Genomic DNA, 23,638 nt, shown 5'->3' with positions numbered 1-23,638 from the left:
ATAAGTCGAACGTCACAGGCGCTTCCGGAATCGCCTTGGCCAATGCGAGGCTGTGTAGTGTGGAGGTCACGAGATCACACAGTGCCCTCAGCATTTTAACTTCTGAGTAACACACACAATCCAGGAATAAGAAAACAAAATTAAATATATAAATCTCGACTATTTCTAGGCAAAATACAAACATTTAAGCATTACTTAAACACTTAGGAAAATACCAAACAGCTGCCAAAATATATCAACTGTATGTCTACATTTTAAACTGTTTAATACAGATTTATTTGTTATAAACAGTCTCACTATAACAGGAGCATGTCCAGGTGTTGTAGGGAGGTCTCCAGACCTCCATGGGATAATAATATTGATTTACATTGATAATTTTTGTTATTTTGTTATCAACGCATTCCACTATGTAATAAATAAAGATTTTCCACTGGAATATTTTATTAATGGAGATCATGGATGTGTTATTTTAGTGTTCCCTTTATTTTTTTGAGCAGTATATATACATTTCCAACAAGTTACAATTTCATATGTTATTATAAATATATATATTTAACTACTAGTACAAAGTACAAATTGTTCTTGACATAGTAGTTTGAAAGACGTCTATGTTATTTATGTTTGTCGGTTATGGGTGTGGGAAAATCCAGTTCCCTTGATGAAAGGTATTAATGTAGCAGTGATTTTACAAATCCGGACAATTATTTTTTAAGAATTTACCCATTGTAATAGAACCTTAGAATATACAAATCACGTAATTTTACATTTTTGTTTTATATTTGTTAGCTTGACATAAGCCTATAGGCTAGTAGTAATTATAACTTAATTAACAGAATTTTATTTGTAAGCTCCTTTCAAGATATCAGAGGTCGCTCAGATAACCAAGGTCACTGAGTACACAGAAATCACAGCCTTTTACTTTAATGCAACCTGGTGCTTCTATTTGTATAATTTTAATGTGTTTTAACCAGCATTAACACTAATTTTGGTGCACAAGAATACACGCTGGTCTACTGCAGTTCATTGAAGATCAACGTTACAGTTTTTAAGAAATAGACGTAATTCAATTATGTAATGTATGTTTTCCACTATTATAAAATTAATTAATTGAAACATCTGTCAGCTGGTGACATCACGATCGACAGGTTTAGAATAGGTTAAACAGTTATTCCACACTGAATTTAAGACTAGTTTCTGTTTATTCTCAGTCTGTGGAGACATTTTAAACGTCAAACGCTCTTAGAATACGTAATATTAAATGGTTTAGGTGGTGGAAAGATGATCTTGCTGTAGGCGCCAGAAGGGGAACAATCTGCACGAGTCACACCGAGCTCGCGAGACTGAGCGGCATATGGCGCGCGCTTCAGAGAAATTAGCTCAGCAGTCCTCAAAAAATGAGCTCAGAAATTTGATCTGGCTAATGACTCCAAATAACGTCCTGTCGTTTATGGTGCTTTAACTGGTCCATTCCTTATGAGAAGGAATTAGACTAATTAAATTGATAAAATGATTATGAGTCTCAAATGTGTTTAAAAGCAGTCCTATACGTTTCGAGACAGTCCCCATTTGTGCCATATAATTAAATGTATTTATTGCAATAAAAGAGACAGGTCCCCTTAAATTGTCTTTTCATAATGAACACATTTACCAAGGATAATTAATATATAAACTATTTCGATTTGTGACATTGATTTGTATTCTAGTTAATTGTGGAAGTAATTACCGAGCTGGTGAACTGCTTTAAAGAAAGCCCTGGGATGAGAGGGTCGCCTCTGTCTCAGGGTGCAATATTAATTTTACCCTCTCTTGATGTGATGAAAAAGAGTCATAAATCTCTCTGATTGGAACAGGCCAATGTTAAACGCCTTCATATTTCATCGTCGCTTTAATAGAAATATTCATGCGGCCCTTTAATGAAATTAAACCCGGAAGGGGACAAAGCTGCGATTTAACGTGCACGTTAAAGGACCGGTGGAGCTTTCTTGGCTGACATCTGCGATACAAGGAAAGTGTTTCACTGGGAAAATTCATATTGCACAAAATCCAAATTGTCCATAATGTCACTGGATCCGTCCTGGATGGAAAAGCCCATTTGTCTCTGGAGAGCGCACACCAATTTAATCAGGTAAACCCACTACCCGAACCGAACCGGGCTATGCATACAGATAAGGCCCATGGTTCGGAGTAGAAGACACACTGAGCTCGTGCACGCGGCCCGTCCTGTAATCCGCAGCTCTGCTCCTGACACTATCAGACAACTAAGCTTCTATTGCTTAATCGGCCATGATATCATTTCGGTCCTCAATTAAAACCTGATCCTTTAGTTGAATCCGCTCTGCGACTTGTTGATTTCCCTTGAGTAAATAAACGTCGCCTGGCCGTCCCGGGGGAGCGGTTAGCTGATGAATAGAGCAAAACTAATCCGCTTTATTGGTAGACAGGTTAAGCGCAGCGGAGTGTCAATAATTCTCGCCCCGACCTCTTCCTCCATTAGCTTAAAGAGGCTGATTAGAGAGACACACCGGGAGAGACACACCGGGAGAGACACACCGAGCCTCGCAGTCATTTCCTTCCAAGAAATGAAATGCTCAATGACTCCGGTATTTTCACTCATTTCCACTGACACGCGGAGACACACCGAGAGAAAAACCTCGAGAACTTATAGTGCCACGTCTGTATTTGATTTTCATCTTCTAAATCCATATTTGTCAACATAAAAATATAAAATAATTATAAGTATCCGATATATTTATTTTATTATTATAGCCCATCATATACTTTTTATTTTAGGTACAGTCAGCTTACTGTATGAATGTGTGGTACGTATAATTTACAAATTAAATGAATAAGATACATATTTAAATGTGTTAAAAGTCATAACATAAACATAAGCAAAATAACTTATCCAACAAAATAACAGTTCCCCAAAAATTAACGAAAGCAAAATGAAACAAAAAAAGAGATAAAATGAAAATTAAATAGGATGTAAGTTTAATTAAAATTATGAACAATAAAATTCAACTTCCGCTTCAGGTCCACTTGATCCCCAAACTCGGAGGTACTTTTTCTAAAAATATATTATTGAGGAAACAACTGCTTAAATTGTGAAAATACTATAATCAGTTCAGTAGCCTATATAATGAGTTATTTAAGTTAATATATTTGGTAAGAACATTTTCACAAGGCCTTGGGTTAACATCTGAAACTTTGGAGTATCCACAGGTGCGCGAGCAGTATGTGTCCTGCAGACTTTACTGGAATCAAATTAGAGAAACAACGACCGTACAGTTTACACCGAGATTACAATAATCTATAAGACCAACTGCTTCAACTACGTTCTTATTTATATTTACATTTAGTGCATTTAGCACTAAGCAGACGCTAAATGTATCAGTAAAACGTGCAAGTTACAGGATATGGCTCGACATACACACAGTAGTTCAACTCTAGTAATATGGTTTTTGGTGGCTTGTATTTCTTTTACGTCGTCCCAAATATTACGTATATATACGTATATATACGTAAGTCTGTATACACCAAGGCCATGTGTAAAATATAGATTATATATAGACTAATATTTAGATCCGCTGAATCTGAAAAATACTAAAATATTTACTAAAATAAACGACACGAAATGTAAGTTTTCTCTGAGTGCAAATGTAACTAAATAGGAAAAAACCGTTAATAAATATAAGAATATCCTTAATTCTTATCAAAACATCAGAGATGGAGTTTATTGTGACGGGACGACTAGGTGCCGCAGTAAAACTCCTGATGAAGCTGAAATGCCCACCAGGACAAGCACATGGGTGTCGTGAAGCACCAATCACACGCGTCTCCGCACGCTCGCACGTCTGAAGCTCTGCTGTGCGTTTCTGAGCCAAGATCATAACTCCGCGGACAGGAGCTACTGCACATCTTACAGGCTTCACACACACCACGGTCCGGTTCGACGAGGCTTCACACACACCACGGTCCGGTTCGACGAGGCCCACATGGAGAAATCCAAAAACTTTCGCATCGATGCGCTACTCGCTGTGGATCCGCCAAAAGTTCAGACGTCTCCTCTGGCGCTGGTAACTTCACTGTCCAGTTCCTCCTTATCGTCCTCCGGAAGCGGACCAGCGTCTGACCTGAACCCAAACCCCGAGCCGCTGCGGACCGAGACCCCATCTCCGCCAAGGATAACCTCGTGCGGTCTGATTCCGAAGCCCGGTTTCCTGAGCTCGCCCCACGCGGGAATGATCGGATTACATCCCCAGGGCAGCGGCAGCGTCTACGGCCACCCCATGTACACGTACCCGGCGGCACTGGGGCAGCCCCCGTCACTGTCCTACTCATACCCCCCCGGCGCGCACCATCACCCCGCCGACTCTCTCAAACTCACCGCCAGCACCTTTCATCTGGACCACTGGCTCAGGGTCTCCACCGCGGGCATGATGTTGCCCAAAATCCCAGATTTCAGCAGTGAGTACATTTAAATTCTACTCCAAACTCGACTTCTATTACAATATATTAATTTACTGATGAATGCTTTTTGGCCTTCAGCAGGATTTATCGGTGTTAACAACATCGACCTTTGAACAGAGTCGTTCACAAAGTCACTGTTTGGAACCGTTAGTTTTAATCCCAGCGGGCAGGGCCCGTCTGCAGGGCCCGTCTGCAGGTCCCGTCTGCAGGTACGGTAACGCGACATGGTTTGGATGGGAAGAGCGTCATTCTCTTGTTCAGAGAGCAGGTCAAATGGGCCGATAATGGGCAGCGAGAAGGTGTCGGGGCCGTGTGAAAACCGCAGCTCTCCGTGTGTTTGCACTGAGGACACTGTCTCTCTGTTCCGTTGAGCTCGGGCGGATTTACTCAGACCCACTGGAGAATCCCTGTGGTCTCCTTTACCAACCAAACAGGCTGGAGATGTCTTAGGGATCCTGACAGTGGTGTGGTAAATGAAACATACGTGCGAATAGGAACTGTGCGGCCGTCTTCATAATAAAGAGGTTTTATTGTGATCTTGTTCTCACATGACTCTAGACTACCGAATCCTATCAACGTACAAACAATTTAAAATTAAAAACATGTTCTAATTTAGGGAGATGAATATCTTACATAAAATAATTTTGCATGGGCCCTATGCGTATTCAGTTGTTACTTTCACAGTTACTAGGTTTAACTTTACAGGCTACAGTAAAAATACTGAAAACCATTAGCTAATCAGAAAGGGTGAAATAATACAGTAGAGTGTAATTTAGTGCAATTTATTCGTTTATTCATTTTATTTAACTGTGGAACTTTATTTCTGCTCCAGCCATACAAAAGTGGTTAAAATGATTTCTGACATGAGGTTATCTGACGTGTGTGTGTGTGTGTGTGTGTGTGTTGTAGCTCAGGCGCAGTCTAACCTGCTCGGTAAATGCCGTCGACCGAGGACCGCGTTCACCAGCCAGCAGCTGCTCGAACTTGAGCACCAGTTTAAGTTGAATAAATATCTGTCACGACCCAAACGCTTCGAGGTCGCCACGTCTTTAATGTTAACAGAGACGCAGGTAAAATCCCTCCTGATTCATTACGCAGCCTGATTTTAATCTACTTGACGTTACATTTATACCCATTATGAAAGATTTATTTATTTCTGTTCTGTCTATTTATTTATTTATTTGTTTGTATGTTCTGATTGCACAAAAATCAAACATCTTGTTTTTTTTATCTTTTAGGTAAAAATTTGGTTTCAAAACAGGCGCATGAAATGGAAGCGCAGTAAGAAAGCCAAGGACGCCGTTCTGGACGCCGAGAAGCAGAAACTCTCCAAAGATCAGGACAAAAGCGACGGACTCCACCAGTCTGAGTATCAGAAGGTAGATCCGATCAAAAGCAACAGAATACGGGACTTTAGGGACAGTGACGACGAAGGGGACACTTACATATATAATTCATCCGACTGTTCTTCGGAAGATGAACGAGCTCATAACGGCGACGTGAGCCCACAACCGTGAGGTTTCTCCCATGTAACTATAACCCATATGAGCTGATGTAACCTCATGAGACCAACCTTTAACCAACACCATCCTGCATGTTTCACACTACACAGTAATCCTCCTTTCTGGGGCAATCGGCACATTCAGGAAACAGTTCAGAGACTAAGACGTATTGTTAATGTGAATGAACTCGGTTCAAAATGCCATTTTAGGAATCCTGATTTTTTGGTTTACTTTATTTAGGATATTTGAGATATTTGCTTAATATAGTCTAGCTTGTACAATGAAGGTAGCCTGCGTAAACTGTTATAAAGCATGTATTTCTAAACATGGCCTCGAATAAATGAGTAAACTCATTTTGTTCGTAGCCAGCCAATGAGACGGCTGTCATCATTATAATAATACTCCATTTAGCCTCATAATCTTTTATAGGTGCCCAGTCGTTTTACATTCGGTAACCACTTTGTTCAACAATTGTTTTCTGAAACTTGGTGTAGTGTCCTTGTGTCAAAAAGGTTTACGTGAGGAAATGTGTTTATTTTTATATAATGTATTTATAAAATGGCTTTACAATTGCATGTAGGCTAAACTGTTTATCTTTATGAGGAAGACGGTAATAAATTGTTTTTTTTATGTTTAGTCTAGATGTTTGCGTCGTCCCAATTTTAATATCGACTTGAAATAAATCTTTTAAAATTTAAAAGCAAGCATATGGTTAACAATTAAATTACATGCAACTATATATATATCGACACACACACACACACACACACACACACACACACACACACACACACACACACACACAGGTACATGTGTGCTGTAGTTCACAGCGGTTTTGTTGTCCGTGACCCGACCGGGTCATGGGAATCGCTGTATATAGAGCTCGCGCATCCGTGCAAATGTGTGAGCGAGCACACTCGAGTATGGCGAGCAGGTACGGAAACATCTCACACCCTCGCAGCAATGGGCGTGCAGTAATAACCCTGTGAAAGACTAACCTCTTCAGCCCCCCCGCCAGGAAGCTGCGTGTTTGTATTGGTAGACAGAGCCGGAGTGGCTAATCGGGAGATTCGGGAAGATTCCCGATGGGCCGGCTCATGTCAATCTCTAGTTTGGGCCGATTGGGAGGGAAAAATAATTTTGGGCCGGATTTGGACATGAAACTCCCGGGCTGAAAAAGTGTCCCACTCCGGCCCTGATGGTAGATCTGGGTTATTCCTTGATAGGAGATCTACTTTGAAAATTCAGATCTGCAGAGCTATATCGGAAAAGTGAAATTAGGATTAGTTAAGGCCTAATGGTGTATTTGTCTATTTTACAAATAAACTTGTTTTGGATATGCAGGTATGCAGGGACTAATTTTACCCGAAAAGGCGAATTCTTTACAACCAGACTAAGGACGTAATCTGCGCAGCGCGAGAGGTGAAGAGAAAGAGAGAGAGAGAGAGAGAGAGAGAGAGAGAGAGAGAGAGAGAGAGAGAGAGAGAGAGAGGGGGGGGGGGACTGTGCACTTAAGAAAACTATTAACAAAAAAACGCGCAGCCGCACATTAATTGCCTTTCGACAATGTAACTGAAGTAAATTTCTCAGAAAGGACATTTACAGTTTTATTAATAACAGTATGCGGCTTCATCGGCTAATCAACCCAGTGATCTATCTGGACTTGACAAGAAACTCTCCTTGGAATCAGTTAGAACCAAGTTAAATATAATCACTACTGTCTTCACAGCGGCAGGCCAACACAACTATCCATCTGGATTTTAAGTGCGCGCTCGTGTCTTATTTATACGTAGCTAATTATGGAAATAGTTTTATGGTACTGTCACAACTGCGCATAAAGCATCATGAAACCTTTGGCTGGCTGCTAATTAGATCTATGGATGTTTTCTGGTCTTAACGGTTCCGCGTGAATGTCAGGTCTTCAAAAGTCTATCAATTCACTTTCATATTTCATGACTTTTGAAAATGGTTTAAAAATTTCAAAATACAAATAAAAATGACAAAATACAAATAAATATTAATTCACCAAGATAAGTCATCTCAACAAAGGACTCGGAATTAGATCATTTCTTCCTGCCACGCTTGGTAATGAATCAGTCATGTCAGTCTTTACTTTAGTAACTCAAGGCGAAAACGCGCGCTTCTCCATTTCATCGCAATTAAACACTCCAGAAGTCTTGAAAGCAGGACACACGGATGCAGCACGAAACACCAAACACGCATTACGCTGGTAGCATGTTGGTTTAGGAAACGACAGTTTCCGACAGTATCGATCTCAAACCCAGTTTCCCAAATCCGCAGATTTGCCCAGCTGCGCGAGTCCAAAAGAGCCCGACGTGTCCACGTCAACTCAGGCTCATGTTTAAATCTCGTACTTTCTCCAGCGGTGTTAAACCTCAAAATTTCCTGTAGCCAGAAAACAATGTGTGAAGTGTAAGAGTTGGTGTCGTACCAGCGTGTCCCTGTACTTTATTATACAGTTGTGATCAAATTTATTCAACCCCCACTGAAATAAAGTGTTTTGGCCAGTTTGACATTGATTTTGATCATTTCAGTCATCTTATTTACAATTATATCAAAGAGGCACTTATAAATTAGACAAACATAACATAATATTTATGATGGAATAACCACAAATGTCTTTACTGTGCTCACATCATTATCAGTTTTATTCAACCCCCTAGTGACATTATTTTTTAGTACTTAGTACAACATCCTTTTCCAGTTATGACAGCTTTCAAGCGTGAAGCATAGCTTGACACAAGTGTCTTGCAGCGACCTATGGGTATCTTAGCCCATTCTTCATGGGCAAAAGCCTCCAGTTCAGTCACATTCTTAGGCTTGCACACTGCAACTGCCTTCTTTAGGTCCCACCAGAGGTTCTCAATTGGATTTAAGTCTGGTGATTGCGATGGCCACTCTAGAATGTTCCAGCCTTTCATGTTCAACCATGCTCTAGTGGACTTGGATGTGTGCTTCGGATCATTGTCCTGTTGGAAGGTCCAACGTCTCCCAAGCCGCAGGTTTGTGACTGACTCCATCACATTTTCCTCCAAGATCTCCTGGTACTGAAGGGAATTCATGGTACCCTGCACACGTTGAAGCTTTCCTGTACCATTAGAAGCAAAACAGCCCCAAAGCATAATTGACCCCCCGCCATGCTTCACAGTAGGCAAGGTGTTCTTTTGTTCATAAGACTGGTTCTTCCTTCTCCAAACATAGCGCTGGTCCATTGTCCCAAACAGTTCTAATTTAGTTTCATCTGACCACAGAACACTGTTCCAAAACCTTTGTGGCTTGTCCACATGACTTTTGGCATACTGCAGTCGACTTTTCTTGTTCTTTGGAGTCAGCAAGGGGGTGCGTCTGGGCGTTCTGGCATGGAGGTCTTCGTTATGCAGTGCGCGCCTTATTGTCTGAGCTGAAACTTCAGTGCCCACATCTGACAGGTCTTTTTTCAGTTCCTTAGCAGTCACGCGGGGATTTTTCTCCACATTACGCTTCAGGTAGCGCACAGCAGTCGCGGTCAGGATCTTCTTTCTGCCACGACCAGGTAACGTTTCCACTGTGCCCTTTAACTTGAACTTGCGAATGATACTTCCGATAGTGTCTCTTGGAATATTTAACAACTTCGCAATCTTTTTATATCCATTGCCATTCTTGTGAAGAGCAATAACCTCTTCTCTTGTCTTCTGGGACCATTCTCTTGCCTTCACCATGCTTGGAAACACACCAGTAGATGTCTAGAAGGAGCTGAGTATCACAGTCCTTTTAAATCTGCCTAATTGGTGCTTATCATGCTTGATTGCTGCTCGTTGACATCCACAGATGTTTTCAATACCTGATGGAAAACACTGGAATGAACCTCTGTTCTTAGGAGTGGTAGTCGTAAAGGGGTTGAATAATTGTGTCAATGAAGAAATCACAAAAAGGCCATTTAATACTTTATGACAAAAAAAATTGATGCTATCTTAGTTGCATTTAGTTCTTTAACAAGTCCTTGTAAGATTTCATTATGAACACAATTACAAATGTGCACTGAATTCCATAAAACCCTTCGCAGCATTGGGGGTTGAATAAATTTGATCACAACTGTATGTGTAAGAGTGTAGCTGCACTTCGCTGGTTGTTTGGGACAGGTAGGCCTACACTATGCAGTGGTGCACATATGTAGTACTGTTATCTGTGTCTACTAGTATTTTAACTAGAATGAAAATGTATAAAACATTTTGTGTAAAAAAAACCCCCCAAAAACAAAACACCTAAATACATCTACAGTACTGCTCAATCTTTGGCATTTACAGACAAAACTTTGCTAATATTTGAAAAGCCAGATTGAACTTTCCATGACCCGATTCATACCTACATAACACCTGAGATTAAACCATGTCATAATGTTGCTTATCGTTTCTGTGTGAACTCATGATTAATAATAATGAACAATGAAGTGTGTCATATGGTTGGTGTTCATAGCTGCACTATATGCTTTGTTTGACCAAATATAAACAGACTGTGATAATATTAATGCTATGCACAAATACAGCTCCCTAAGGCAGTCACTGAAAATGCCCCAATCACCATCAGGATATCTGAGCAGTTATCAGCTACAAAACAACACTTACTTCCTATTATAGGGTCATAATGAGGTCACCAGGTCCCTATCCAAGGTGTGACATACACTCTAAACACACAAAAACTGTAGCCACACATCACAACCCTTTCTCCCACTATAGTCACACACCGCGACCCTTTCTCTCCCTCTGGTCACCTGTGTGTATCTTAGTGGGCTGGTGTTGCATTACATGGTTCTGTTCACACACGGTGATAATGTTGTCTTTGTCAGAGTGGGACTGTGCCCCCCTGTGGAGGCTCCGCCTCTTCCTCCACGAACCTGTGAGAAAAACAAAGACTGATGTATCATGGCTGCCCTGTTGAGGAACTCCCACACCAGACGGGACCAGTTTAGAAACAACTAAACACAACTCACCCCTACACACCAAAACACAACTTACCATTACACACCAAAACACAACTCACCATTACACACCAAAACACAACTCACCCATACACATCAAAACACAACTCACCATTACACACCAAAACACAACTCACCCATACACATCAAAACACAACTCACCCCTACACAACGAAACACAACTCACCATTACCCACCAAAACACAACTTACCATTACACATCAAAACACAACTCACCCATACACATCAAAACACAACTCACCCCTACACAACAAAACACAACTCACCATTACCCACCAAAACACAACTCACCATTACACACCAAAACACAACTCACCCATACACATCAAAACACAACTCACCCATACACACCAAAACACAACTCACCCTTACACACCAAAACACAACTCACCCTTACACACCAAAACACAACTCACCCCTACACAACTAAACACCACCTCCATCAGCGTGGTGAAGGTGCTGGAGACCTCCATCAGTGTGGTGAAGGTGCGGGAGACCTCCAACAACGTGGTGAAGGTGTAGGAGACCTTCATCAGCGTGGTGAAGGTGTAGGAGACCTCCATCTGCGTGGTGAAGGTGCGGGAGACCTCCATCTGCGTGGTGAAGGTGTGGGAGACCTCCATCTGCGTGGTGAAGGTGTGGGAGACCTCCATCAGTGTGGTGAAGGTGTAGGAGACCTCCATCTGCGTGGTGAAGGTGTGGGAGACCTCCATCTGCGTGGTGAAGGTGTGGGAGACCTCCAACAACGTGGTGAAGGTGCGGGAGACCTCCAACAACGTGGTGAAGGTGTAGGAGACCTCCATCAGCGTGGTGAAGGTGCGGGAGACCTCCATCTGCGTGGTGAAGGTGCGGGAGACCTCCATCTGCGTGGTGAAGGTGCGGGAGACCTCCATCTGCGTGGTGAAGGTGCGGGAGACCTACAACAGCGTGGTGAAGGTGTGGGAGACCTCCATCTGCGTGGTGAAGGTGCGGGAGACCTCCATCAGCGTGGTGAAGGTGCGGGAGACCTACAACAGCATGGTGATGGTGCGGGAGACCTCCATCAGTGTGGTGAAGGTGTGGGAGACCTCCATCTGCGTGGTGAAGGTGCGGGAGACCTCCATCAGCGTGGTGAAGGTGCGGGAGACCTACAACAGCGTGGTGAAGGTGCGGGAGACCTCCATCAGTGTGGTGAAGGTGTGGGAGACCTCCATCTGCGTGGTGAAGGTGTAGGATACTGGTTGTTTCAGCAGTCTGGCTTTAGACAACTCAGACTCACCCGCTGACCGCTCCCTGACTGGACCGGACTCACCCGCTGACAGCTCCCTGCCACAGGCTGATGTGGGCAAGGCTGGTGTCAGTAATTAATTAAGCTCGAGCTTCGAATGTAACGGCAGCACGTTGCAATGCTGCCCACGCCAGCCGCGTGCGGGAAGACCAGGACCCGCCAGCTACGACATGAACCCTTCTCTCGCCTCCGGGACCTGAGCAGGACATGCCTGCTCACACCCGCTGTCTAAACGAGACGATGGAGATTATAAGGCAGCAGTCAAATGGAAGCAGGCCACACAGCCTGCAGGGCGGCCGCCTCACACATTCCAATCACGTAGACAAACCCGTCAACAACGAGCTGCAAAGTGGAAACAAAGAAGCGGCGTGTGGCCTATGGAGGTGGATCACCGTCCTGTTACTGCTGCTACTCACATCAATACTGAGGAAACTCTGTTAATAAGCAAATCTCAAATTACATGAATGCGTATTTCCAACCACAAAATCCTCATAAAACAAACCCTATTTTAATTAGAACCACTGTAAACAAAGGCATACAGTGGTTTGCTGTCACTACATGGTCTGCATGTCACTGTCTCTTCTGAATACACCTGATTCAGCTCAGCAACACAGTCCAGGAACACAGAGGAAAATTAATGCAGAACAAACATCACTGTGATAAGGCAGTCATATTACCCCTCCTGCCCAGTCATATTACCCCTCCTGCCCCGTCATATTACCCCTCCTGCCCCGTCATATTACCCCTCCTGCCCCGTCATATTACCCCGCCTGCCCCGTCATATTACCCCTCCTGCCCCGTCATATTACCCCTCCTGCCCCGTCATATTACCCCGCCTGCCCCGTCATATTACCCCGCCTGCCCCGTCATATTACCCCGCCTGCCCCGTCATATTACCCCGCCTGCCCCGTCATATTACCCCGCCTGCCCCGTCATATTACCCAGCCTGCCCCGTCATATTACCCAGCCTGCCCCGTCATATTACCCCGCCTGCCCCGTCATATTACCCCGCCTGCCCCGTCATATTACCCAGCCTGCCCCGTCATATTACCCCGCCTGCTCCGTCACATTACCCTGCCTGCCCCATCATATTACCCTGCCTACCCAGTCATATTACCCTGCCTGCCCCGTCATATTACCCCACCTGCCCCGTCATATTACCCCACCTGCCCCGTCATATTACCCCACCTGCCCCGTCATATTACTCCACTGGTAATATAGTCATTTTATCCATCCTTAATCTGTAACCGTGTGTTATATAAATACACTGCAAAAGCACATGACAGTCATGGCCTGGTGGTTAGGGAACTGGTCTTGTGACCGGAGGGTCGTGGGTTCGATCACCAGACCTGAGGCCATGACTGAGGTGCCCCTGAGCAAGACCCTTAACCCTCAATTGCTCACTTGTATAAAAAATGAGATAAAAATGTAAGTCGCTCTGGATAAGGGCGTCTGCCAAATGCCATAAATGCGTTCACATGACTCACCTGTAATCTACATAATCTCAGCTTCACAAAAAGAATGAGTTCAAAAGCTTAACTTTGTAAAAGACGGAAACATTTAATTGTCTTATTCATATTCTGCATTTCTTTTTTAATTCTGTAAATTTTCACAGATACAGAGATATGGCCTCCGTGTGTGTGTGTGTGTGTTATAGTTTGAGTCTGGTGTTGCTGGCCTGTGTGTGTGTGTGTGTGTGTCTGGTGTCGCTGGTTTCCATGTGCGTGTGTGTGTGTGTGTGTGTGTGTTATAGTTTGAGTCTGGTGTCGCTGGCCTGTGTGTGTGTGTGTGTGTGTGTGTGTGTTATAGTTTGAGTCTGGTGTCGCTGGTTTCCGTGTATGTGTGTGTGTGTGTGTGTGTTATAGTTTGAGTCTGGTGTCACTGGTTTCCATGGCCTTGATGGCCACCTCTGCCCGAGCCGTCAGCACTGCTGTCTGCTGCGTGGTGTCCTGTGTCTGTTTGCGCAGCAGGAAGTGGCGGATGAACAACGTCAGGCCTTCACGCAACATCCCGGAGTTGGGAACACCAGAGACCCTGGAGCACACAGGAGGAGTCATCATCACTTGGCCTGGGTGGGGTTGACTGGGTGGGGTTGGTTTGGTAGAGTTGGGTTGGTTGGGTGGGGTTGGTGTGGGGTGATGGTACAGTGGGGTTGACTGGGTGGGTTTGGTTGGTGTGGGGGTGATATGGTAGGGTTGGGTCGGGTGGGGTTTATAAGAGCTGTTCACTGGAATTGTTACTACTCACCTGCCAAATATGAGCAGCAGGTCATCTGGCTGGGTGTGTAGTAGGAGCTTCGAGAGGATCTGCTTCAGGAACTTCACCTTGGGCTTATCAAGCTCCCCAAAATCTACAGCCTTAGACGGACAACCAGACACAGACACAGAGAGACAAGGGCAATGAGAGACACACACACACACGAATATGACAAAAGGTCATACACAAGTACTCATACTGACATCCTTGCTGAGTACCAAACATCTCAGTGGCTTAATGGCTCATTTAGCAACTGATCAATTGAAACATCAGGATTCTGAATACTACCTAGAATACAAGACAAATAGGTGCCAATAACTTCTAGGCGCCTTAATGATATACAAACTAATAATCATTACAACACTCAGCTCTGTTATTTAGGATCTCAGCCCACATGTTAAGGCTAACTAACTAACTGACTAACTAACCAACCCTAACCCACATGTTCCACTGCTGCTAAAAGTTTGTGGCTGTGATTGAGTAGATGGCCTCTTAGGGTCCCACAGAAATGTAGATTGTGTTAAAAAATCTGATATTTTTCACTTTGCCATTTTCAACAAGCCAACCCTAACACTAACCCTAACGCTAACCCTAACCCAAGCTAACGCTTAGTGCTGAAGTTTCAGCTCCACTGCTTTGAGAGTCTCTCTGGTGATCGGATTCGCACATTTTTTGACTAACCCCAACATCCATGTGAGTGGGCGCTACAGCCTATCATTTAACTTCTAAAATATAAACTCAAAAGAAAATGGTGGATATTTTTTCCAATTACAAAAAAATCATCACCAATAAAAAAATAATGCTGTTGTATCACCTGTCGCCATCGACGAGTGAAATAATAATATTACTCGCAAATTTATATTTATGGTGGCGATTTTGACCCACACACACTGCATATATATAAAAATCTGAAGACAATTGCCTTTCGGGAATAAACACCCAAACTAACACCCAAACATCCCTGCACAGACATGTGGGGCGAGTGTGGGCTCCTACCTTAAGGATGGACAGTGAGAGGGAGTTTGTGTGTAAGAGGTGGGTCACCACCTGCACCAGGTTCCTGAAGGAGGTGCTGGTGAGGGTTGCCAGGTCTTTGAACTTATCCCACAGACAGAACTGGAAGGTCATCTGGCAGCGTGGAGGAACACAGATCAATGGACAGTTAGCAGTCGTTAGATGAATCTGATTTACAGGGTTACAAAAATATATATAATTTATACTGCTGTATTTTAATCATAACATGTCTGATCAAAACACGTATCTAACTAAATAACAGTAGAAGCTTGCTGACATTTACCTGATAGAAACACATATCTGAAACACACACCGGTCTGAAACACACACCGGTCTGAAACACACACCGGTCTGAAACACACACCCCTGAAGTCTGCTGATGTTACCTGGAACCGTCGGTCGTGAGCGCAGAACTTCTCTGCTAGAACAGCATAGAAGGTGTTGAAGCTTTTCTCCTGCAGACAGCAGTCTAGCAGAACATGAATGATATCTCGCTCCTGCTGACCTTTAAGACCCAGTCTGGGGGTGGAGAAGAGTATGGTGTTACTAACACAACAGTCTGGGGGTGGAGAAGAGTATGGTGTTACTAACACAACAGTCTGGGGGTGGAGAAGAGTATGGTGTTACTAACACAACAGTCTGGGGGTGGAGAAGAGTATGGTGTTACTAACACAACAGTCTGGGGGTGGAGAAGAGTATGGTGTTACTAACACAACAGTCTGGGGGTGGAGAAGAGTATGGTGTTACTAACACAACAGTCTGGGGGTGGAGAAGAGTATGGTGTTACTAACACAACAGTCTGGGGGTGGAAAAGAGTATGGTGTTACTAACACAACAGACAGCAATTAAAAGAACAGCTTTAATCATCTCAGATTACATACTTAAGGAAGGAATAACACAGTAGAGAAACCAAACCTCACCCCAGTAGACAAACCCCAGCCCAGTAGACAAACCCCAGCCCAGTAGACAAACCCCAGCCCAGTAGACAAACCCCAGACCTCATCAGCCCACAGACCTCATCAGCTTCTCGAAGGCGTCCAGATAATCCTCACTGGTCATGATCACACAGAAGATGTTTCTCCTCACGTCCGTGTTCATGCGCTGCTTGCGGGCCAACTCCATGACTTTAGCACTGAACTGAGAACAGTACATCACACTGTAGTCATGACGGTACAGTGAGCTCCCTGACTTTAGCACTGAACTGAGAACAGTACATCACACTGTAGTCATGACGGTACAGTGAGCTCCATGACTTTAGCACTGAACTGAGAACAGTACATCATGATGCTACAGTGAATGCAACACTGCAGTAAAGCTGCTGCATTTAGCTGATGTTACATCTTCAGTTGGAGATATTGTAGCTGTGATTTTTAAGAATGAATTCTCCTGTTCGTGTTTGTTTCTGGAACTCAGTGATGCGTCATCATCATCATCATCACCTGTTCCCCAGCAGCAGGCTGGGTAGGCACTTTGTTGCCATGGTCACCGATCATGGGCGCCCCGCTCCAGGACGATCCCACTATCCACCAGCGGCCGACCTGGTCAGCTTCCAGAAGGTTCTCCAGAGACACCCTGAGCTTCACATCAGTCCCACTGGCACGGTGCTGCACCTGCAGAACACACACCGGGCACAAACACCTCGTATATACACATAAACACAGGTAACAAACACCTCACTTATATACACCACACACACAGGTAACAAACACCTCACGTATATACACCACACACACAGGTAACAAACACCTCACTTATATACACCACACACACAGGTAACAAACACCTCACTTATATACACCACACACACAGGTAACAAACACCTCACTTATATACACTACACACAGGTAACAAACACCTCACTTATATACACACACCAAACACAGGTAACAAACACCTCACTTATATACACACACCAAACACAGGTAACAAACACCTCACTTATATACACACACCAAACACAGGTAACAAACACCTCACTTATATACACTACACACACCGGGCACAATCACCTCACGTATATACACCTCACACACTGGTAATAAACACCTCACTTATATACACACTAAACACAGGTAACAATCACCTCACTTAAATACACCACACACACTGGTAACAAACACCTCACTTATATATACACCAAACACAGGTAACAAACACCTCACTTATATACACCACACATACCGGGCACAATCACCTCACGTATATACACACCAAACACAGGTAACAAACACCTCACTTATTTACAGACAAAAGTACTCAAAGTCAAAGTCAAATTTATTTATATAGCGCTTTTCCCAACACACGTCACAAAGCAGCTTTACAATCGTATGGGTCCAGATCCCTAATGAGCCAAAGGTGACAGTGGTGAGGAAAAACTCCCTATGATGGTGGGGATTAGGAAGAAATCTTGGGAGGACCAAGACTCAAAAGGGAACCCATCCTCCATTGGGCGGCCCGTTAACACAAGTCCGTGGTGCGCAGGGTGGTTCTACAGGTAATGTTAAGGTCCTTGTAAGAGTACTGCTATCATGACACACACACAGACAGACACACACACACGCTAACATTCACACAATACTACTACACATAATACATAAAATAATGTGCACACACCTGCTCACTCAAACATACCATTAACAAGACACACACCTTCTCTCTCTCACACACACCACTGCTAACAGGACATGGACACACATGCTTTCCCAGATACACAAAGATACACACATATACACACACACACACACACACACAGGGTCCATGTGTAGTCACTAAACACTGAACCTACTTCACTGATCATTAGTTTCCTGACAGCTCTGCACCGAGTAGTGAGCGGATATACTGGATATACTACACCACTAGTGTAGTACACCCCCTAGTGGTGAGTGGGTGCAGTACACCCCCTAGTGGTGAGTGGGTGCAGTACACCCCCTAGTGGTGAGTGGGCACAGTACACCCCCTAGTGGTCAGTGGGCGCAGTACACCCCCTAGTGGTCAGTGGGCGCAGTACACCCCCTAGTGGTGAGTGGGCGCAGTACACCCCCTAGTGGTGAGTGGGCGCAGTACACCCCCTAGTGGTGAGTGGGCACAGTACACCCCCTAGTGGTGAGTGGGCGCAGTACACCCCCTAGTGGTGAGTGGGCGCAGTACACCCCCTAGTGGTCAGTGGGCGCAGTACACCCCCTAGTGGTCAGTGGGCATAGTACACCCCCTAGTGGTCAGTGGGCATAGTACACCCCCTAGTGGTGATTGGGTGCAGTACACCCCCTAGTGGTGAGTGGGTGCAGTACACCCCCTAGTGGTGAGTGGGTGCAGTACACCCCCTAGTGGTCAGTGGGCGTAGTACACCCCCTAGTGGTGAGTGGGCGTAGTACACCCCTAGTGGTGAGTGGGTCTTACCAGAGTCCTTTGAAGCTTTTTGAGTCTCTCTGCCGGCTCGGGGTCGTAACCCGGAATCTTTCGCATGTCATTGTTCTTCAGTGCCAGCATGGTTTCCAACATGAACCGCACCTGAGACAAACACATTACATAAAGAACCTACACACACACCTGAGACACACACATTACATAAAGAACCTACACTCACACCTGAGACACACACATTACATAAAGAACCTACACTCACACCTGAGACACACACATTACCTAAAGAACCTACACTCACACCTGAGACACACACACATTACATAGAGAGCCTACACTCACACCTGAGACACACACATTACATAGAGAGCCTACACTCACACATGAGACACACACATTACATAGAGAGCCTACACTCACACCTGAGACACACACATTACATAGAGAACCTACACTCACACCTGAGACACACACATTACATAAAGAACCTACACTCACACCTGAGACACACACATTACATAAAGAACCTACACACACACACCTGAGACACACACATTACATAAAGAACCTACACACACGCACCTGAGACACACACATTACATAAAGAACCTACACACACACCTGAGACACACACATTACATAAAGAACCTACACCCGCACCTGAGACACACACATTACATAAAGAACCTACACTCACACCTGAGAGCATTTTACCTAAATAACCCACACCTGAGAAATGGCTACAGATGAGAGAATGCTACCTAAAAAACCCAAAAAAAGGTTAAAAATTAAATACCTGCACCTGAATGAATTTAGACTAAATGACATGTCTAAATAAACTACACATGAGAAACTCATGTACCCAAGAGAACTCATTACCTAAATACCCTGTGTGTGAGTTAAAAGTCAAGTCCATTCTCACCTAATAACTACAACCCAAACCCAACCCAGGCCTAATCCGAGGACCAAGCATGTTTCTTCGGTCCAGCGGAGGCAGGAGAGCTGTGGGGAGGTCCGGCGGGTCCCTACCCTTGTCTGGTCGTGGAAGCGTGGCCCCTCGGTGCTGGCTTTGCGCTGGGCCTCGGCGATCAGCTCCTTCAGGGCCAGCGGGTCGTCCTTGCGCAGTGTGAAGCCCACAGTCCGGAGCAACAGCAGGATGAGCTCCAGGTCCCACGCGGAGAACGAGGCCAGCAGGAGCCTCAGCAAGTCAAACACCAGCACCGAGTGAACCATCTGGAAGTTGTACAGGTGGGCGACCATGCACACCAGGTTGGCGCACTCTTTACCTGCAGCAGTGCCCTGACGGTGGCTGCTGTTGAAAAGACGAACAACCGTCTCCAGGAAATGAGCGCCTACCTGAGAGAGAGAGAATTAGAGAGAGACAGAATTACAGAGAGACAGAATTGGACAGTTAGAGAGAGACAGAATTGGACAGTTAGAGAGAGACAGAATTAGAGAGAGACAGAATTGGACAGTTAGAGAGAGACAGAATTGGACAGTTAGAGAGAGACAGAACTAGAGAGAGGCTGAGAAGAGAATCATGGAGCCAATAGAGACACAGTATTATGTTCATATATAAATATATATATATAAAGTATATATTTACATACAAATATACTGTATATAAGATCACACAGAGCTGCACTTCCTAACAATGCACAAAAGTTATTCATATCACAACTAAATTCTTTACCAAAATGAGTGACATTCTTTGAGTTTAAAAGTTTCCCTGATTAGGAGAAGCTGCTGTTTGTCAGTGATCAAGATAACGATAGAAATAATAATGGTAATAGAAGTATTATTGTAGTTATAATATTGTTATTACTATTACAGGTACTATTACCATTACTCATACTTTTATTGGTACTACACTGGTACTGGTACTATTACTGGTATTATTGTTGTGTACTCTGTCTTTGGTAATACAGTAATGTTACACCAATAAAGCACATTTGGATTGAACAGAGAGAAAGAATAGAGAGAGAGAGAGAGAAATAATGAAAAAGAGAATGAGAAAGAGGGAATTCAGGAGACATCCTCACACCAGCACCATTCTGGTCTCAGTAGATATAGAGCACAAGAACATTTTAAAAATAGATTTTTAGACTATATACCAACACCAGATACAAGTCTCTTGTTTCAGTAGTTAATTACACGGTCTAGTGAAGGACTGAGGTAATGAATGTATTGGAAATGTAGTACCTCCAGTCCAACTGCATGATGTATAACACTGACCAACAACATGTGCTCCATCAGCAACCTGGCAAACAAACACAAAACACTTTAGGAATGACAAAAACTTCACTGCACTCATAAAACAACAAACCCTTAAGTGCACTCATAACACACAGAGAACACTGAAATCTAATGAAGACTGAAGAGAACATCAGAAAATGCCCGAGGCTGGATGCAGGGGTTCAGAATAATCACCATGTTACATTAGTCTAGCATGAGAACAGATCTGACCCCAGGGGAAGGGGGCAGGTAGGGTAGGGCACTAGATGTCCTGCTGGTTTACCTGTCGGGCATTAACGTGGGAGCCACACAGGCTGCTAACAGAACCCCAGTCAGCGCGTCGTTCATGTCTTTCCTGCTGTAGTTCATGTACATCTCCTCCACCTGTCCACTGATGGAGCCCAGGTTAGGCTCACTCAGTCTGCCAATCACAGATCATCATCAGTCGTGTGATCACAGATGTCCAATCAGCTCTGGATATGTGGATGATGCATGGTGTAGATACTTGACAGGAGCTGCTGGCTGGGAGTTGACGTCTGTCTAATGTGAGCAGCCTTTTATATCAGTTACATAATACCAGCAAATCACAGAACAGCATTCATCATTTTGTGATTACAGGGTAATCAATTAATAGTTGTTATGAAACATTCAGAAAACTACGTCCTTTGTGGCCTGTGTTATATCCTCATACACACACCACAGTCACATCGCTGATGCCATTAACCCTGTTTTAGTACTAATTTATCAGCACTCCTTTATCTGTACTCGTTTTCAGTACCTGTTTATCAGACCCTTCAGACTGCGTCTCAGCCTCTCCAGCTCAGCTTTGCGCTTGCTCTCTGCTGCCCCCCGGAGGTGAGGTGGGGTGTATTTACTTGTCTCATGTGCGCTCTGAATGAAGACATCGCCACCAGTTAAGAGAATGTGGCCTCTCCAATATAGACAAAACTAACTGTAACAACAGCCACAGTTCAGTGCTTAGGCAACAAATATTGGAACAATCAAAAAAGTATTTTATAGTATTGTAGACGTATGAAAGACGACTGGGCAATAAAGTGATTGTTAAGGCAACATAAAGGGGACATGATATCTGCTACCTACTGGCTCGTTGGTGTCACAGGAGCTGTCTTGAGGCCCTTCTCCACTGTTCACGCTCTTTTCTGACGCATTTACCTCTCCTTCGTCATCATCATCCTCCTCCTCTGCATTAATTTCGCGTTCTTGTTTTTGAATCTTGCTTTCTTCCTTTTCGGACGTAGTGTCCAGATCTCTCTCAGGCTCTACGTGCACTGAACTACCATTATCTTCTTCTGAGTCGTACTGTAATTCATCCTCTTCTTCCTCTCCGTCACTCGTCTCGTTTAGTTTGTCCATCTGTGTTTGTGTCCCGTCTGTGTCTCCGTCCTCGCTGTCGTACAGCCCCGTCGTGGACGTCCCTGGCTCCAGAATCCCTAAAATATAATCAAGCCCGTCGTTGACAAATGACTGCGGAAGACTTTGCTTGTTCCGTCTTTTATGAAGACCCAGACGTTTCTCTAGTTTCTTTATTTCTTTATCTTCGACAACATTTGCTTCCAACAGCGCCCGTTTTCTCGCCATGTTTAGTTTTGTCTTCTTTCTCTGCGGCGGCACCGACTCGTCGAAGTGAACTTTTCTTTTAGTCTCGTCTTTTCTTTTAGTCTCGTCTGTTTCACTGCCCTTAGGTGGAGGTTTGCTGGTGGGTCGTGAAGTTTTTCCAGCGTATTTACTGGGACTGTCGGCCTGTTTATTCTTCTCCTCTTTCTTCTCCGACACCGAGCTCGTCTGTCCCGTGAAGTGGCTCTTCATCTTCTTCTTCTTCCTCTTCTCCTTGCGCAGTTCTTTGCGGCTTTTCTTCTTAACAAATTTTCCAAGTTGGTCGTAATGCTCAGTTTCGTCGAGCCCCCCTTGTCTTTGCACGTAGTTATTAACAGACATCATGAATTTCTGGAGTTTGTCCTCCGGGTCGCCTCCTGCTCTCCGTCTCTGTCGGTGTTTCGCCTTCATGTTTGGTTAGTGTGCTCAGTTAACTTCCCCAGCACACGTGTCCTGTATATCAGCGCTCAGAGCTGCTACATCAACATCCGTGCTGTACTCTCTGGATCATCTGTAGTCTATACCGTGTCCTGCAGTACCGCCACAAACTAATAACTCAGACCAAAACTATCGGTTCACATGTTACATGAAAGTCGCCATTTGCACGACCCCTGACCTGCGGGTTTTTCTTCTGCAGTTATGGAGGCGTGAGCCTACTAACACTCCACACTGCCACCTGGTGTGTGGTGTGAATAGCGTCGAACCGAACATTAATCCAATAATTACAATTATTACAAGAACTGCACTTTAACTGCATTTAACTGTGTTTCCATAAGAAATCCAGAACAGAGTTTATAAAATATAAGTCCCAACCCCCCATACACACACACACACACACACACACACACACACACACACACACTGTAATGTATCTTTACCTTTATATTCACTTACAGTATGAGGATGTGTGCATAACTAAATTAA

General features: G+C 44.2%; 2 protein-coding genes across 2 annotated transcripts; one reads left to right on the top strand and one right to left on the bottom strand.

The window, feature by feature from the left end:
* Positions 1-3,831: 3,831 nt before the first annotated feature.
* Positions 3,832-6,639, top strand: mnx1 (motor neuron and pancreas homeobox 1). Its single transcript, XM_076972775.1, has 3 exons — positions 3,832-4,467; positions 5,380-5,540; positions 5,709-6,639. The coding sequence occupies exons 1-3, from the start codon at positions 3,996-3,998 to the stop codon at positions 5,985-5,987; spliced, it is 912 nt and encodes a 303-aa protein (XP_076828890.1). The 5' UTR covers positions 3,832-3,995; the 3' UTR covers positions 5,988-6,639.
* Positions 6,640-13,770: 7,131 nt separating this feature from the next.
* Positions 13,771-23,349, bottom strand: nom1 (nucleolar protein with MIF4G domain 1). Its single transcript, XM_076972808.1, has 12 exons — positions 22,202-23,349; positions 21,879-21,991; positions 21,384-21,521; positions 21,068-21,125; positions 19,895-20,221; positions 18,902-19,012; positions 16,945-17,115; positions 16,521-16,642; positions 15,892-16,024; positions 15,488-15,619; positions 14,483-14,592; positions 13,771-14,269 (listed from the first exon to the last, which is right to left on the bottom strand). The coding sequence occupies exons 1-12, from the start codon at positions 23,123-23,125 to the stop codon at positions 14,095-14,097; spliced, it is 2,514 nt and encodes an 837-aa protein (XP_076828923.1). The 5' UTR covers positions 23,126-23,349; the 3' UTR covers positions 13,771-14,094.
* Positions 23,350-23,638: the final 289 nt, after the last annotated feature.

Source organism: Brachyhypopomus gauderio, chromosome 14, assembly GCF_052324685.1.
Source record: "Brachyhypopomus gauderio isolate BG-103 chromosome 14, BGAUD_0.2, whole genome shotgun sequence".
In the NCBI taxonomy this organism is placed as follows: Eukaryota; Metazoa; Chordata; class Actinopteri; order Gymnotiformes; family Hypopomidae; genus Brachyhypopomus; species Brachyhypopomus gauderio.
This window is presented reverse-complemented; position numbering and strand designations above follow the sequence as displayed.

What these genes read in the sequence shown, in the direction of transcription:
- mnx1 (XM_076972775.1), top strand. Translation starts at nt 3,996, where the DNA reads ATGGAGAAATCCAAAAACTTTCGCATCGATGCGCTACTCGCTGTGGAT. An exon ending in CAAAATCCCAGATTTCAGCA is followed by an intron (nt 4,468 to 5,379) that starts GTGAGTACATTT and finishes TGTGTGTTGTAG; the next exon opens with CTCAGGCGCAGTCTAACCTG. An exon ending in TAATGTTAACAGAGACGCAG is followed by an intron (nt 5,541 to 5,708) that starts GTAAAATCCCTC and finishes TTTATCTTTTAG; the next exon opens with GTAAAAATTTGGTTTCAAAA.
- nom1 (XM_076972808.1), bottom strand. Translation starts at nt 23,125, where the DNA reads ATGAAGGCGAAACACCGACAGAGACGGAGAGCAGGAGGCGACCCGGAG. An exon ending in AAAAGCTTCAAAGGACTCTG is followed by an intron (nt 17,116 to 18,901) that starts GTAAGACCCACT and finishes TGTGTTCTGCAG; the next exon opens with GTGCAGCACCGTGCCAGTGG. An exon ending in CTCACGACCGACGGTTCCAG is followed by an intron (nt 15,620 to 15,891) that starts GTAACATCAGCA and finishes CCACGCTGCCAG; the next exon opens with ATGACCTTCCAGTTCTGTCT.